The 17,167-nt window shown below is 42.6% G+C and overlaps 1 protein-coding gene across 1 annotated transcript in view; it reads left to right on the top strand.

Annotated features, from left to right (window-relative positions):
- Positions 1–7,392, top strand: part of ISM1 (isthmin 1) — a 38,692-nt gene extending 31,300 nt beyond the window's left edge. Inside the window, exons 4-6 of the mRNA XM_030447667.1 lie at positions 1,282–1,425; positions 4,221–4,310; positions 5,951–7,392. Of these exons, the coding sequence (XP_030303527.1) occupies positions 1,282–1,425; positions 4,221–4,310; positions 5,951–6,468 (752 nt within the window). The 3' untranslated portion in view covers positions 6,469–7,392. The remainder of the gene's footprint in view (positions 1–1,281; positions 1,426–4,220; positions 4,311–5,950) is intronic.
- Positions 7,393–17,167: the final 9,775 nt, after the last annotated feature.

The raw sequence follows: 17,167 nt of genomic DNA, 5'->3' as shown, positions 1-17,167 counted from the left end.
CTCCTATGAGTGAGATATATAACCTTCCCCTACTCCTGGCAATAAATGTTTAATTGCACCCCACAGAGTTGTCGTCAGTCATTACATATGGTACAAATCAAGTTACGTGTCCTACTAACCAGCTCAGGAAGCCCACAGACAGCATGGCAGTGGGGGGGAGCAGGAATCGCGAGTAGCACAGAGGCCAGTGCAGGCAGGGATCTGTCCCTGTGTCTCGCCTGCACATACACGTTCAGCCTCTAGCTACAGAGCAGGGCTGGATCAGAGGCATTATACCTGATTTTGTTTTGATACTAGTCCTGGTTTAACCCAAATGAGCAAAGGATGCAAGTCATCATCACAGGGGGCAGTTAAGCATCTCTTGTAGTCTGCAGGGCAATTCATTAAGCCAGACATTTGCTAGTGAGATACCACACTCAGCTGGAGAGACTACTGGGAAAGCAAGTAAACTGGGATTGGTTTATGGGCTTCATTTGTTGGCCTTCACGAAGTGGGATGTGTGACAATTAACTCAGCAAACAAAGGAGATGGGTTCTAAGGGGTTTAGCTACTTACAGTGACATCGAGGCACAGTGGTGCAGATTTGGTATCGGTTGCCCTTGGCTGTGTACCAGGAGAGAATAAAGTCATATTTCATTTTCATAATATTCCTCCTAGTAAACGCCTGCTAGTCAGATTTTATGTTATTTGATAATTCATATGAAATACTATGAATGTTGTTGTTTTGGGTTCAAGATGCGTGTGCGTCTCCCTGTATTCATAGCAGTACTCCTGTGATATCTAGTTCCTGTTCAAGAAACTTAAAAACAGAATTGCAACTTTTTGCATGACCCTCAGCCCACTCATAGTCCAACATTCATTTTGTCCTAAAATTAATTGAGTGAGTATGTTTTGAAAAAAAGAAAAAGAAAACTTCATTTATCCTGTGCCTGATTAGTCTGTGGTCAGAAAATTTATTCCCATATACAGGGAAATTATGTGAATAGATGTGCACTTTTAGTTCATGACCCAGCGTTGCAGCTGAGGATTTGCAGCTGCCAAAAGGTCAAAAGAGAAAGGAAATATTTTTTCAAATAATGTTGTGTTCATTTCCCTGAGGAGCATCAAGTGTGAAAACCATTTAAACAGCAGGCTTATGCCTGGCATTCAGCCTGAGCTTCAGGTAGAGACATCTGGATTCCATTCTTATTTCGCCTTCTTAAATACGGAACACTGTTCAGTAGTTTTGGGTAGCAGGAGTTTCGTTTCTTTATTTCCTTCCCCATCCTTGTTCTCACACAGATTATATAGATGGTGAGGGAGACTGGAGCCCATGGTCCCTCTGTAGCGTCACCTGCGGAAGCGGCAACCAGAAGCGGACGCGGTCCTGCGGGTACGCCTGCACTGCCACTGAGTCACGGACCTGTGACAGACCCAACTGCCCAGGTGAGGGGCAGTCCGGGGGGAGTGGGCAGGGATGGTTGAGGGGGACAGAGCCTTCCTGCACACAAAGCCCGAGGCCTGTTTGTGCCCCGGCTAGGTAAGAGTTTTAGTGGGAAGGGACATGCTGACTTTCAAGGGGGGGTGTGAAATGGCAGGTTCTCCACTGGTAATAATATGCTGCTTGATGCAGTCTGCTGTCCCCTGGGACTTAAAAGACAAATACAGACATTTTTTAGGTTACGACAGTCATTTTTGTGCACAGTACGTTTTGTATTCCAAAGGATGTAATCGACTCTCTTGAAACAAATTTGTATTAATTTTAGAATTTGAGAACAGCTGTGCTGTTACCTCAGCGAGCTCATGTGTTGCTGTGCAGTGAATGGGCATGCCTGTTTTGTGAACAAATAGCTCCCCCCAGTTATATGGCTTTTCAGTTTTCTGCCTAATGTGTACAGAGTTGCTTCAAGACTGCCATGTGCACTAATAGTGAAAAAAAATACTTTAAATACCTGCTTTGCTCCGGAGTTTTTGGGTTCTTTTGGCATTAAGCTACAAAATTTCCTGTCCTAGAAAGTCAATGTTAAGGTAGAAACACCAACTCTGTTACCTTACATGTTGCTTGATAATTGGAGAACTATAAAACAGCAAGTCTGGTCCTGCAGCAGCTATGCACAGTAGGATGAAGGGATGCATGGGTGACCTTAGCTGCTACCCATTCACAGGGATTGACATTTAAATGCCAGTCCCAGAGGTGTCCTTACCATCACGCAGTTTTCACTTTGGTGAAAACAGGGCTGAGCACTCAAACCCACATCAGAAAAAATTAAATCTGCTGTGGAAAACTTTCCCATGATGTTCTTTAAATGCCACTCTGTGTTTGGATTTAGGCAAGTTTGTAATGGAGTGATGTAGTAGTTGCCACAATGCATGGGGTATGTGCAATTTCATTACTTCTCAAGATCAGAGAGAAGTAAAAACACATGCCATGGTGGTATCCATTTCAGTGAGTTTACTTAGTGACTCAGAAAGGCAGTTCTTCAACTGGAGGTCACGATTTTTTTTATGGCAAGTGAAATGTCAGCAGTGCTGAAGAGAAGACTTAGGAGCCTCAGAGAGAGAGCTGGAGAAAGTTTCTCACTCACAGATAGATGCTTCCATCCTTTGTAAGGTCATGGGTGCTAGGCAGTTCAGGAGAAAAACGTTTCTAGATGCTGTCATACATCCTAAAACCTTAATAATAAAGGGTGAAATCCAGAAGAAAGCATGTAGCTACCAGTTCTGTTCTCCAGTATTTATTACCATCTAGCATCAAACAGTGGCAAACTTGAAATAATATAGTATGTCATACAATAGACCCCCAACGATCAGCAAGCAAAATACATTCACTCTTTGAGGATCTGCTGACATTTTTTAAATTACAAGTGCAAAGCTCAGCTTCTGCTGTTTATGATTCCCGCAGTGAATTACTGCCTTGTAATAGATTCTTGAGTATCTATTACTCTGCATCTACTGCTGGAGTTAAGGCAAAACCCTATCATAATTTTATTGAAAAGTGGCCTGAGGTTGTTTTGAAGCTTTGCAAGCCACTATTATGCCCCAGTTCAAGAGATAAGGAGAAAGTTTATTGGCAAGAAGGTGGATGGTGAACATGCTTCATTATTAACCATATAGTTATCATGCATTTAAGAGCTTTCTGCACTCTTTGGAGGTCTTTAATTCAGTGGAAAAGAACAACAACAAAAAACAAAAAAACAAACAAAAAAACACCAAAACCAAAACAAAAAACCAAAAAAATCCCTCAAAAAAAGCCCACCAACAAACCTATTCAGATACTTCTTTTACTTCTTTGGAGAGATACTTGTTTTAAGGCTACATGTCACAGAAACATTAGGGAAACATTAGGCTGGTAGGGAGCCTAAACTGAAGCAGCAATGAAAAGATGTTGGCCTTGGCATAATCAATTAATACGTTTTCTGACAGATGGTGTTTCTCTCTAGTGATAGCAAACACTTAACTGGAGGTTGGTGGAAGATCCTGATATTTTACGATGCTAATATTTTATTTGATTATTGTAGGTGGGGGTATGGGATAGATTGGAGAAGTTACTTATCTCTTGCCTACTCACACCTTTCAGCTCCCTGTCACTGGAGAGACCAACAAGCACCAATCTTCTTGTAATAGCAGCATTCTTCCTTGTACATCCTGGAAAATGTTTGCCCACAAAGGAATAGGAACTTACTCACTTGTCTTCAGGCATGTCACTCTGGTTTAGAGGTGGCACAAAGGCTGTCTGTATTAGACATCAAATTGTACCCAGGGCTTGACAGCTTCCATCTGGAGGCTTGTTTTTATCTTGTCAGTCACCTGTGGTACATGATCTGGAGATGATGCTGGTCTCATAAAGATGACCAGGTGGCTGTTGGTGAAGCGTGTACAAAGCTTCTGCCTGGATAACTGGGAGATGCTGGCAAGCCTTGCATTCGGAAGAGGAAGAAGAAAACTGGCTCCCTCACTGCAGTCCCTGGGTTCATAACTGACAAGTCTGATGCTTAAATATAATCAAACCTCTAAAACATGACAGCTTTTGACCTTTGTACTACGGTAATACTTTATCTTCCTAACACCACGCATTCCTTGTTCGTTATACTTTTAAATTAATGCTCCTTCCATCAGCAATTTCAGAATACTTTCCTGACAAACAAGAACACCTCACAGAACTAGGGAAGGGAAGCAGCTGATGGCATTGTGTTTTTAATAGGAAAACATCACCTCCACTAACAAGTGTTTGTTTGTCTTAGGGATCGAAGATACTTTCCGAACAGCTGCCACAGAAGTGAGCTTACTCGCAGGAAGTGAAGATTTCAATGCTACCAAACTGTTTGAAGTTGGTAAGCAGCCTACTCAAGTTTTCAGAAACAGATAAAAGACTTCTTTAGATTTTTCCTGGTTCGACTCTCACAGCAGGACAAAGATTTTGAGTTTATAATTAAAAATGTCAGTAATAATGGCCGTTAAATTGCTTAATTTTACAGTCACAACCTTAGATTGCTTCTGTCATAGAATCTTTCTCCTCTTAAGTCTTAGCACGTTTCTACACCTCTTCCATTATTATCACCAAAATGGTGATTCAGTGTCCTATTTCAGAAAAGACCCTTAAAGCTCCACACTAATAGATGGGGGGGGGGAAATCAAACACTGTCTAGTATTTTGCTGAAGAATGCTGAAGTATCTCCAATGGAAGATACTATAAAAGCATTCTAGGCAGAACTGTCACATTTTTCAAAAATTACAGTTACTTTTATGAGCATGTGTAGTTTTTGTAACTGTTTGTGCTGCTGTGGGGGTAGCCGAAACAGTATTATAGGGCATGGGATGATACTGATCTATCTAAAACTCACCACAACCTCTATAATATTCTGATTTCATTCTTCCAATAGCATGGCCATTCATAGACATTGGAAGCTGGACTAATTGGATTACTAATGTAATCCAGCACCTCCCTCCTATAGTGGTAGAGCACAATAATTACTGTCAGACTGGACAGGACTCTTCAAAGAAACAGAAAAACAGGGCACAGATAAATAAGTAAACATTTTGCAAGAATGTTTGCTGTCAGAGTTTTAGGTCCCAGTCTTTGCCTTACTCCACAGTCCTGTTAAGTAAGTATGGAGCAAGGCATGCAGGGTTCTTTTTGAAAGCCCATAGCAGGATACAGACACCTTAAATATTGTTTTAGGTAGGAGATGTTTAACTGGATTCTCCCGAGACTTCTGCAAAATAATAAGGTGCAAGTCTTAAATATGCTACTAGTCTATAAATCTCTTTAATCCCAGCTATAAGTTATGGCTCTGGTGCCATTAAGTCTTCCTAATGTACAGACATTGATATTGTGTCACATATGCCCTTTTAGAATCTGAATCATTTTTGGCTGCATTTGCCAGCTGTCAATCTCCATGTCTGAACTACAGATGCTTGAAATACCCCTTTGGGAAGACAGAGACCAAATAGGAAAAAAGTATTGGTTAGTTAAAAGAAGGGCTGAATTAAGGCTTAATAATGAGCTACAAAAAGTAATCCAGGCCTTGCTTGCCATCTTGGTATTTCTGGCATTCTGATAAACTTAATCCTTCAACTCCTGAATCTGCTGTTCTTACCAGGTGAGTGGGGTTTGAACTGTTGATTGGCATCAGGCCACTGTGATTGCCCCATTTCAGTTCTGTCTCTTGTAAAGCCTTAAGTGTTTCTCATGCTGCAGAGATGGGGATACCAGTGGCTTAATTAGAATTTGCCAGGTCAAAGAAATGTCAAGGATTCTTGCTGGCACTGTAATTCAGACTAGCAGTGCCTGAGTCACACATGATTGGTTTATCTGAAGAGACAGCACATTTAACACCTTGCAGATAGTGAGGCAAGCTCTGACTGCCCTTTCTTTCTTAAGCAAAGCTCTGATGCTGAGCAGTTGGGTTTTACTCATTTGTTATCACTGATCTTAAGGTATCTTAAGTTTCCATTTCCTGCCTTTAAACAGATACTGATAGCTGTGAAAGATGGATGAGCTGCAAAAGTGAGTTCTTGAAGAAATATATGCACAAAGTGGTCAATGATCTTCCTAGCTGCCCATGCTCCTACCCCAGAGAAGTTGCATACAGCACTGCTGAAATCTACGATCGAATTAAGAGGAAAAATTTCCGCTGGAAAGATGCAAGTGGTCCAAAGGAAAAACTGGAGATCTACAAGCCCACTGCCCGATACTGCATCCGCTCCATGCTCTCTTTGGAAAGCACAACGCTGGCAGCACAGCACTGCTGCTATGATGATAACATGCAGCTGATTACCAGAGGGAAAGGGGCAGGCACACCAAACCTGATCAGCATTGAATTCTCAGCAGAACTCCATTACAAAGTGGACATTCTGCCTTGGATTATATGCAAAGGTGACTGGAGCCGATACAATGAAGCACGGCCTCCAAACAACGGGCAGAAGTGCACAGAAAACCCTTCAGATGAAGACTACTACAAGCAATTTCAAGAAGCAAGGGAATACTGAGATTTTTCCTCCTCTTCAGACACAAAATAGCATTCATTTCCTGGATGCTATAGAACTGATGGTGGCTGCTGCATTGTCTCCTTGACAGGGGGTTGATCAGTTTCTTTCTAATGAATGTATATAGTTGTAATATAATACATAAGTATTTTTCATAGTGTGTGTAATTTATAAACACATATCTCTCTATCTCACACACACCTATTTTTACACACAAACATACATAAAACTTTTCCTGGTAGGATTTTATACTGCAATAACATTCATTTAATAATGTGCATTTCATTTTATTCCCCAACTGTAACAGAAGGGGTGGGAGGGGGGAAGCAGCTGCCATCACCATCAGGGCCCAAAGCCCCAGCTGAGGAGGGCACATATTTAGAAGTTGTTATAAAAAATAGGATTGAAGTCTTCCATATGGGAATGGTTTACAAGATTAATGCACCTACAGCACCGGTTTTCTCTGATTTCATGACTAGTCATATCTAAGTAAGGAATAAATTTTTTTTAAGATTAATACTCAAAAGTGAATATAGACAGCTACTAGCTTTTTTTTTTTTTTTTGCCTTGGAATTCTTCCTTTTACCTTCTAGCTCAGGTCTTTGCAGTCCACCCAGGGTAGGCTTGCAGGGACATGTAGCTGTGGTTTTCCTACAGAGCAGAAAAAGTCCCAATGCAGTGGTTCTGCAAGAGTTACAAACAGCCCACTCCTGGAGACATCTCAGATACATTACTACAGCTGTCAGGGCTGATGTCTTATGCTGGAGAGCAGATCTTCAGGGCAACTATCTGTAAAGTAAGCATGCTGTAAGTCTCTGGAGTGAGGCCAGAGAAGGAAACAAGGGGAAAAAAAAAAAAAAAAAAAAGAGTTACTTCCTAATTTTTAGTATGAAGAGCATTTTAGATCTGCTGGGTTTTTTCTTTTAAGAAAATAAATAAGTTTATTTTTTTAAAGAACAGGAAAAATGGGATACACATTTCTAAGGCCCCTGAGCTAAAACATGCAGCTGGCCCTTTCCCCCCTGTTTATCATATGCTGAGTGCACAGTGTCCTACAGGAGAGGCTGTTCCTAGAGGAAGCTGTTCCTAGAGGAAGCTGGGAGGAACTATTGGTGAGTTCATATGTCTTAATTTTTTATTTTTTTTTTAAAGCTAGCATTATTTTTGTAAAGTATTTATTGAATTGTAACAATAACTCACATGTGGGATATGTCTCTACCATGAAAGGCTTCTGTAGATGGAACTGGACTGCCAAGAATAAGACTGTTGTTAGGCAAAGGTTTTACTTCCAAATTTTTATGAAATGCAAGTTTACATACATAATCCTGTAATTAAGCAGCTGGTACCCGCATCCTTATGAAAGATAAAAATTGCTCCGTGGGTAAATAAACACAGTTCCATCTTGCAAAAGGCTGTCTTGCTGCAAGTCCATGTCTGCACTTGGAAAACTAAGGTTAAATGCTCCTAGAGAAATGCCTATTTTGGGGTTATGTGGTCTGATGCACATGTGTGCACTGCACATGGAACCACACACAGCCACTGTAGCTGAAGCATTCAAGAGAGCCATGAAAGACAGCTCCTTCAGCTGTGTACACACACACACATATACTGTAAGTTTTTTCTTTAGCCCTCTTGGCCTTTCAGGTGCTGGCTGATTGCAGCTTCCCAGACAGATGTGTGCTTGGTTCCCCCCACCTCAGCATTAACATATGCAGAAAAAGTCCATTGAGACTGGGAAGTGTCAGGCCTGTTTAGGTCTTCCCAGGCAGTGCAAATTGGGGTATTCAAAAGCAGGCTGGTCCTTGGACACCCATTCTGACCAAATATGAGATGCAGACATGGCCAAGGCTGTCCCCAGACCTTCCAGACGTGGTCTGACAGGCTGCAGAGCCTCAGCACTGCACTTGTGCTCCAAGCTTCCAGAAGGACAGTGGTCCAGAAAAAGCTACTGCACACACACCACAGCAACTGATCTACTGAGCTAACTTCAGCAGCTGGAAATCTTGGCCAAGACATCAGATCCTCCCGGATGCAGGCTTGAAGCAGAGGTGGGGGGAGCTGCACATATATTCCAGCACTAGCTGGTAGCAACAAAACATGGTTAGTTGGGCAACAGGGTAAACATGGGGATCACCCCTTGATTTTTATAGAAACCATGTTTTGTAAATTCTTCCAAGGTCATAAGAAGGAGCCACCAGCTAGCGGAGCCAGTTAAATTGACAGCAGATGGATGCAAGGCATAAGAAACTCCAGGATCAGTCACTTAATAGGGAAGACAGGTATTTTCTGCAACATGGGGTAGAAAGCTCTGCTTTTTACTTCACTTAATGACGTGGGGGGAACAACAGTCTCAGGTTTCTCTGGGAGGGTGATGAGAGGGCACTCACAATTCTTGAAATATAAAACATATCCCTGCAGTTTATGGATTAGTAAATTATGGTGCTATTGAGAAATGCTACGACACAGTTAATACTGAACATAACAAATAAAGTGTCAAGGAAGAGGAAAAATTATTCTAATAAATGAAATGACGCACAAAGTTTCAAGTGTTACCACTTATAATTTGCCAAGGTTATAAACTGAGGGAGCCTAATAACCACTTACAAGGACCTACCAGGTTTTCCATAGGATGAGTCCTGAAGCAGTCGAGACTATTCTCACTTCTGCAGCCTTAAGCAATGGTCTTAGTTTAAAACAAAGTTGGTGTATTTTATAATAAACTATGATCCATTCAGGGTTGGGCTGCTTTTATTTAGCTCTAATTTCTTTTTCTCCTTTCCTACAACTAAAATTATACCTGGAATGACTTTGTGCAGTGTTCCTTAGCAAGGTGCTGGAGTTTGCCTTCGCCAGATTTAGCTTATTCTCCTAAATACAGAGATCTTCACATTCAAGTAAGACCTTGTCACAGTTTAACACTGGCCTGGCAAGTAAACCAAGTAACAGATGCTCTCTATTAATCCCCCTCCCTGATAAAGAAAGGAGAGAGAATAAGGGAGAGAGACTTACGGGTTGGACACTAAAGTACACAGGTTTAATGAAACAGTAATGATAAAAATGAAAAAAAAAATTACAACAAACTTAGCTGAAAGCGAAACTACAAGATAGAAAATTAACTTCATCCTGGCCCAAACCAGAACAGACCTGAAGATGCGTTTGTGGTCTTAGGTTCCTAGGCATGGGGCAGTAGTTAGAAGAAGGAGTTGTTACATGTCTAAATTACCACAGAACAGGCATATTGGAAGACCCAACCAAGGATAAGAGGCAGATTGAAACAAGCAGAAGAACTAAACAGGGCTGGTGGTCTCTACACTGAGGAGCTCTCATAGTCCTTCACTGGCAGCAATCCTGCTTCCCAAAAGGAGACTTAAAACACAGACTTCACAGCCACCTCGCCAATCTGAGCAGATCTGCTTACAGTTTCTCATCAGCAAAGTTAGAGTTTGGTGTTTTCACCTCCCAGCCTCATTCCTCTGCACCGCCTTTCTCTTGGGCAAGCACAGCTGTTCGTGCAGTAAAAAGGACCCAGTCAAATCAACCAAGTTATTTTTAACTCTGATCAATCAACAGATACAGATTACCACATGGCTTTAGAGGAGAGTTGGCGGGAATGTCTTAAGCTGGCACTGCTGCTGAGAAAGCCATGTGGAGCAGCACCCTGAGGCAGCCATAAATGGATTGAACACATACCTTTGATGGTTGAAAGGATGAGTGGGCCTGGCTTCACATTGCCCAGACAGCTGCTGAGCAGCAAAATTCCACTACCATAACCCACAGTGATGCATATGGGTTATAGGACAATATAGTGAAAAACAAAAACATATACACATTCACAAATCCCCACAGCTCTGCATTAGTTACCAGCTGCATTTCACCAGCCCCCTCTCTCCCCCACTGTGCAAATTGGTTAGCACTGTCAACACAACACATTCTTTCAAAAAAATACTAGTGAGTTCATGGTACTGCCTTTTCCAGATACAACATGTTCATTGAGATTGCAGGGTTGCTTGCAATGAATAACTGATGCACCTGACACTCCCAATCCAAAGATGGGCAAAGGGGGAAAAATCAACCTTCGTAGCTGAAGAAGCTTCTGTTTCAAGGCAGGCGACTGCAGTACATACACACACACACAAATATATATATATACATTCACACATATATGAGAGCTATTTAGCAATGGGATACCTCTGCCAGGCCACAGAGACAGAGCCTCAATGCTGCAATCCCTTGCTTGTGGTGGTCTCCCTGGTCAGCAGCAAGAAGGTAGCTGGAGCACCTCTCTCTTGTGGTGGATGGCCCAGGGAGCTGCCTGATGCTGAGGCACATCCATGGTGCCCCTCAGGCCTCCCCTCAGGCTCCATCCTGCCCTCTCCATCAGTGCAGCAGCCAGTGTGGTTCATTGCAGTATCTGCCTGCTGGCTGGCACTGGGTTTACACTCAGCAGCATAGCACAGAGTTGCTCATTCATCCATCCATGGAGAAAATTACTCTCATTCAGTCTGGACAGATGGCACAGAAACCAGGGAAGCGCCACACCTAGCAGGGTCAAGGAGCTGCCAGGGCAGGGATCCTGTTTTTGTAACCCAACTGGACAAAGTTACTCTGGGGCTTCACACAGCCACCAACACTATCACCTGACACCACAAGAGGATGGTGAGGCTTTCTCTTGTTAATCCAGAAGAGGAAACCTGTAAATCAATCAGATATGGGCAACCTCAGATGGCTTTACATTCACTGAGAGCACCTGCACAGGCACAAGCACGGCTGCAGCCCACATGCCTAGGAGGGAGGGTGTGAGCAGGGGGACCAGCACCAAGCACCAAAACACAGGTGACCCTTTTTCCAGCAAATTGGTGCAAGTGTGTGTATGTTGCTGCCCAGCTGCATGGCATCTCTGTGGCAGCTGAGTGTGCATGTGTTTTTCTATCCATCACTCCCCCCCCCTTCCCTTCCCTTTGTAACTTTTAATGGAAAAATGTGTGGGCAGTTTCCATTATGCCTGAACTGTTTCAGACAAATTAAGGGGTTGGCTAACAAAATCACTGGTTTCATATTTCACAGAAAATATACACACATGCATATATTTATATATCTATGTAAATTAATTTAGGATATCCTCTAGTCATGCACTTTATAGTAGCACAATACTGAGTGTAGTGTCTGCAGGAACATCCTAGCAGAGGAGCACTTCCCTTTGGCCTGCATGGGAGGATGAGACTATTTTTGCACTCGCACAGGGACAAGGGCCAGGAAGCTGAAATGGCAGCATTCTTCAGCTCTGCCTTTTAGTTTCTGAGTGGCACGTTTAATCATTTTTCCTTCTCAGCTGCACCGCTAAAGCCACATGCACCTTTGATGATTGTGCTAATTTTCTATCAGTTTAAGGACCTATAAATATTTTCCTTGTTTGTTCCAGGAAGGACCTGGGGGGTGAATTTTCAAAAACAAAGATGAGTTTTTGTCAGTAAAATGCAGTTTTTAAGGGATTCAGAATGTATTATATATATATATATATATATATGAGCTCTTAGATAATATTTCCTCTTTAAAACTGGGCAAAAAACATAACATGAGTCTCTGGTACAGCTGTGAAATATGCCTGAATCAAGGGACAGCATCTGCACACCAAGGTGGAGGATTTGACTCAGAAAGTTTTGGGGGAGCACAGAAAGCTTGGGAACCAGTTCCAACTCCAAGAATCATCTTCTCAGATGGCTGCTCCCTCTGCACAGCAGTGCTTAACCCTTACATTTGTCCCCAAAGCCAAGCTGCAGCTGCCCCCCTTCCCAACTTTCCAGGAGCAGCTCTTGAGGGGATGTTCCTCAGCTGCAAAAAACAGAGTCAGGGCACAGATGATCTTGGGAAAAGCTCTGTCTGTCTGGGGTGGGCTCTCCAAGTCAGGTAAGAAGATGGAAAACATGCAGATGCACTTGACCACACAGACACGGGGATTCCTGTGTCCCATTTTCCCTGGCAGCATCTACCACCAGGCAGTCAACAGGGAGCCTCTGCAATCCAGAGCACTGCTGGGCTTCATACACCTCCCTCTTGCCAAAGAAGCCTGCAGGCAAATCTCCAGCAGCTGACCAGCACTGCCACAGTCCCGTCACTCCCCATATAGCCAGGGCATCCAGCCTGGCATGAAACCTTTGTCCAAAGACAGCCCCTACCAGGAGGCAAAAGCAGAGCTCCGTTTCACATGAATATATCCTGGATATTCCAGGCATGCCAGCGAGCGATGGCTTGGAGACAAGCGGGAATCATGTCTGAGAGCAATGATGACCTGAATTCAGGGCCCCAGTTCTCTTACACAGCCCTCAACTTCCAGCCTGACTGGGAAACACACAGGAAAAGGAGAGCAGAAGCAGGAGGAGTCTCTCAGGTGAGAAAGAAGCTGCAAAAAACACAAGCAAAAAAACACGCGCGAAAAAGACAGACACGCAAAAAACCACACGCAAAAACACACACTCCAGACATGCAAAAAACACGCAAAAAAACACATGCAAAAAAGACGCAAAAGAACACAAACGTAAAATAGACGCAAAAGAACACACGCAAAAATACACGCGCGCAAGCACACGCAGAAAAACAAACATGAAAACAAGCGCAAAAAAGACACGCAAAAAGACATGCAAAAAACACGCTAAAAACGCTTAAAAAACGCGAAAAAACATGTAAGAAACACACGCAAAAAACACATGCAAAAAACACACGTGTGAAAAAACGAACGTAAAAAACACGCGTAAAAAACGCGTTAAAAACCGTGAAAAGACATGAAAAAACACGTGAAAAACCACGTAAAAAACACGCATGTAAAAAACACACGCAAAAAACGTGAAAAAACACATGCAAAAAACACATGTGAAAAAACAAACGTAAAAAACACGCGTAAAAAACGCGTTAAAAACCGCGAAAAGACATGAAAAAACACGTGAAAAACCACGTAAAAAACACGCATGTAAAAAACACACGCAAAAAACGTGAAAAAACACATGCAAAAAACACATGTGAAAAAACACGAAAAAAAACACGTAAAGTATCACACACATAAAAAACCACATGTAAAAACCACATGTAAAAAAACACACCCAAAAAGCACGTAAAAAACACGCAAAAAACCACACGTAACAAGCACACATAAAAAACCACACAAAAAACACGCAAAAAACACATGTGAAAAAACACACATAAAAACACGCAAAAAACACACATGTAAAAACACGCAAAAACACATAAAACACACGTGTGAAAAAACACGCAAACACACATAAAAACACGTAAAAACACGTAGAAAAACACGTAAAAACACACACAAAAAACCGCAAAAAACACATGAAAAACACATGAAAAACACACACAAAAAGCACACGCGAAATCATGCTAAAAAACACACAAAAAACACACATGTGAAAAAACACGCAAAAAACACACACGTAAAAAACAAACTCAAAAAACCACACTTAAAAAATCACGCGTAAAAAACACGTGTAAAAACACACGTGTAAAAAAACACGTGTAAAAAACACAAAAAACACGTGTAAAAAACACGTAAAATACCATACGGAAAAACACACGTGTGAAAAAACACATGCAGAAAAACATACAAAAAAACACGCTAAAGAACACGTGAAAAAACACACGCAAAATAACACGCGTGAAAAACACGTGTAAAAAACGCGCGAGAAACGCGCATGAAAAAGACAGGCATGCGAAAAAGGCACGCCGAAAAAAACACGCCAAAAAACCCACGCAAAAAAAAAAAACCAACACGCAAAACCCACAAAAAGAACACACAGAAAAAGCCACGAAAAAAACCACGCAAAAAAACACAAAAAAAACCAACAACACAAAAAACTCCCAAAAAACCACACGCAATAACCCCAAAAAACCACACGCAAAAAACGCAAACACCGCACGCAAAAACACCACGCACAAAACACACACGCAAAAGAACACACCCAAAAGAACACAATTCCAGAAAAGCCAAGTTAGAAGGCACACCCAGTAGGTGTAAGGGGAGGAGAAGTTACTGATCCTTATTTCATAGATAAGAGCCCAGAAGGCCTTGTGCTCACAGAGGCCACAGTGCAGTGGTAGCTGCACCACAGCTTTTAGCTGTCCACAAGAGGCTGACGGTGGTGGTTAACCTTGACAAATAACTATGTTTTGCACTCACTCATAGCAGCACAGCCATCGGTATTCCTGTAATTTACTGCAGCTTTTGCTCAAAAGGTCAACACTCACACACCCCCTTGCTCTCATTTCTGTATCAACCACCCACCCAGGACAGTGGGTTTGCCCTCTCCGAGCACCACTGGCTGCACAACCGAGCTGGGGCATTGCCTTGGGAGTCCCTCTGCAGCCTCTTTCCACACAAGGAAAGGGGCACCCAGCCTCGTCTTTCTAGCACAGAGATGGGAGGCACGAAGCCACCAGAGATGCAGAGGGTGGAGGTGGGAGAGGAAGCTGACACAACCTCAAACACAACCGTGTCTATCATTGCTAGGTTGGGTGGCCTGGTTAGAAGGACAGTGTTGTCTTTTGCAGCCGGTGCAGGTTCAATCTGTGAGCCAAAGGCAAGTAGAAGAGTGCTCCATATCTGACCATCACTAGCACTGATGATCCCATCATCAGGAAGGTCAGAATCTCCAAGAACAACGTACAAGATCCAACGCTGCCAAGTTGAACCTCAGTCCTGGGATAGAAAAAAGCACCTGGGCAGTCATACAGGGAGCTGAACCTCACCTCCTCCAAAGAGGCACATGGAAGGAGAGCTGAGATTTGATGTCTAAGTCATTGTCAGGGGGTGTGTGGCCTGCTTTAGGAGATGAGACCAGATAGTTTTGTCTGTGGATGAGGAGATCTGCAAAGCCAGGGAGTCCCACAGGACTGGTCCATCTGACACCTCCAGGCTGGCAATTAGACTGTCATCTACAAAAATGTTCTTGACCAGATTTCAAATAGGAAACGGCAAATTTGATAGAAACTGAGAGACTTTTTTTTTTCCTCCCAAGAATATCCACCCATGTCTTCACAGATTGCAGGGAATCAGCAGCACTATCATCCCACACAGACCTAATTGAAATCCACCACGTTGTTGCACTCCTAAAAATGCCTTGTACCAGCATTCCTGGCTTTTCCATTCACTGGCTCAGTTCTTCAGGTAACGCCAGGGTATGCATTTCAGGGAATGCTAGTGCAACATGTACCCTTTGAAAGCCCCCTCTGAAAGGCACCAGGTCAATTCATTTGCTTCTCAACCTGGGGTGCAGGGGACAAGCACCCCTCCTAGCACTAACTGGCCCTCTCTTGGTCTTGGCAGAAGAACCACTGCATCTCTGAGCTCTCAGGTCTGACAGTGCAGCTCGGCACCATGGCAATGGCCACAGCATTGCCCTGACTTATCCTAAGACACTTCTCATGTCAGATTTTTTTTTCTCCTTTTTTAATACATATATTTTTTTTTTAATGTGAAACCAGAGCTCCTGCATGAAGCCAGTTTGTCCTTTCTGGACAAGTTCCAGCATGGGGAGGGTACTTCATATATATTGGACTCTCTTTCATATTTGATTGCAGGACTAAGATCACATTGCTGTCCAGGACAGGGGAGGAGTGCCTGGGGAGAAATCAGGAAAGCATTAGGTAAATTTAGCTAAGAATACATCTTCTGACCAAATGGACAGTGATAGTCTTTCATATAATTAGACTGTCTGCAGGAAGTCAAAAAGAAGAAGTTGTGATGCTTTCAGTGCTGTGGGAGACATGCAATCCTCAGGAGACAATCTTATGTCTCCCCTTAGCCCTGGACAGGTTACAGAGTGAAAGTACAGTTTAAAATGCCCTTAGAAATTCTGTCATTGTTTTGCATCTCCAAATGCCATCTCTCATTCAACAAAGAGTAATGCACACATGAAGACAACATGTGAAAACAAACCCTGACTGATCATAAAGTGTTTGAATTACATCTTCAGATTTGCACAGGGTGAGCAAACTACTCACTGGGTTTGGGGGTGAAAGGCCTGCGTAGGAGCAGGGAAGCTGAGTGGTACCGTATTGTCCCATTCAAACTGAAGGGAAAGAAACTCTGTACCAACAAATAGTATAAAAAAAAAAATTATCCTTCCCTTCATATTATGACTCATTCCATAGCAACCTTCTCCTTAACAGGAACAACATAAATGAACATAGCAAGGAGCATACAGGCCTGACACCCACATTTCTGCTCAGTACCACCAATGACCAGTGGTGGAGGTACAAAGAGACACCTCCTTCCACCTCCAAAGTCAATGGCTCAAATCATCCTCAGTCCAGTGTGTTTCGTTGGGAATGAACTCTTTACCAAACAGAAACGAGTAAACATTTTCCATTCTCTTCTCTTCCGAGACATTGAGCAAGAGTAACTTGTAAATTGCTTCCAGCAACTTCGAAACAACAAGGGAACAAACAACTATCAACAAGAATTACACTCATTGCTTCACACGAAAACAGTTATGAGACTGAAGAGATCCTGACAGACAACTGGAAAGCATTCATTTTTATATTAATTTTTTTGTATTTTAGACCAATTTTTCACGATTTAAAATGTGTGATGTAAATAAAGAGCTGGAATGCCTTCATTTGTCATAATATTTCACACCCAAGGCCTCAGAGCACTTCCGTGAATCAAATCTTGCAAGAGTTTTGCAAAGTGAATGGTTTA

The sequence above is a fragment of the Calypte anna genome, chromosome 3 (assembly GCF_003957555.1).
Source record: "Calypte anna isolate BGI_N300 chromosome 3, bCalAnn1_v1.p, whole genome shotgun sequence".
In the NCBI taxonomy this organism is placed as follows: domain Eukaryota; kingdom Metazoa; phylum Chordata; class Aves; order Apodiformes; family Trochilidae; genus Calypte; species Calypte anna.
This window is presented reverse-complemented; position numbering and strand designations above follow the sequence as displayed.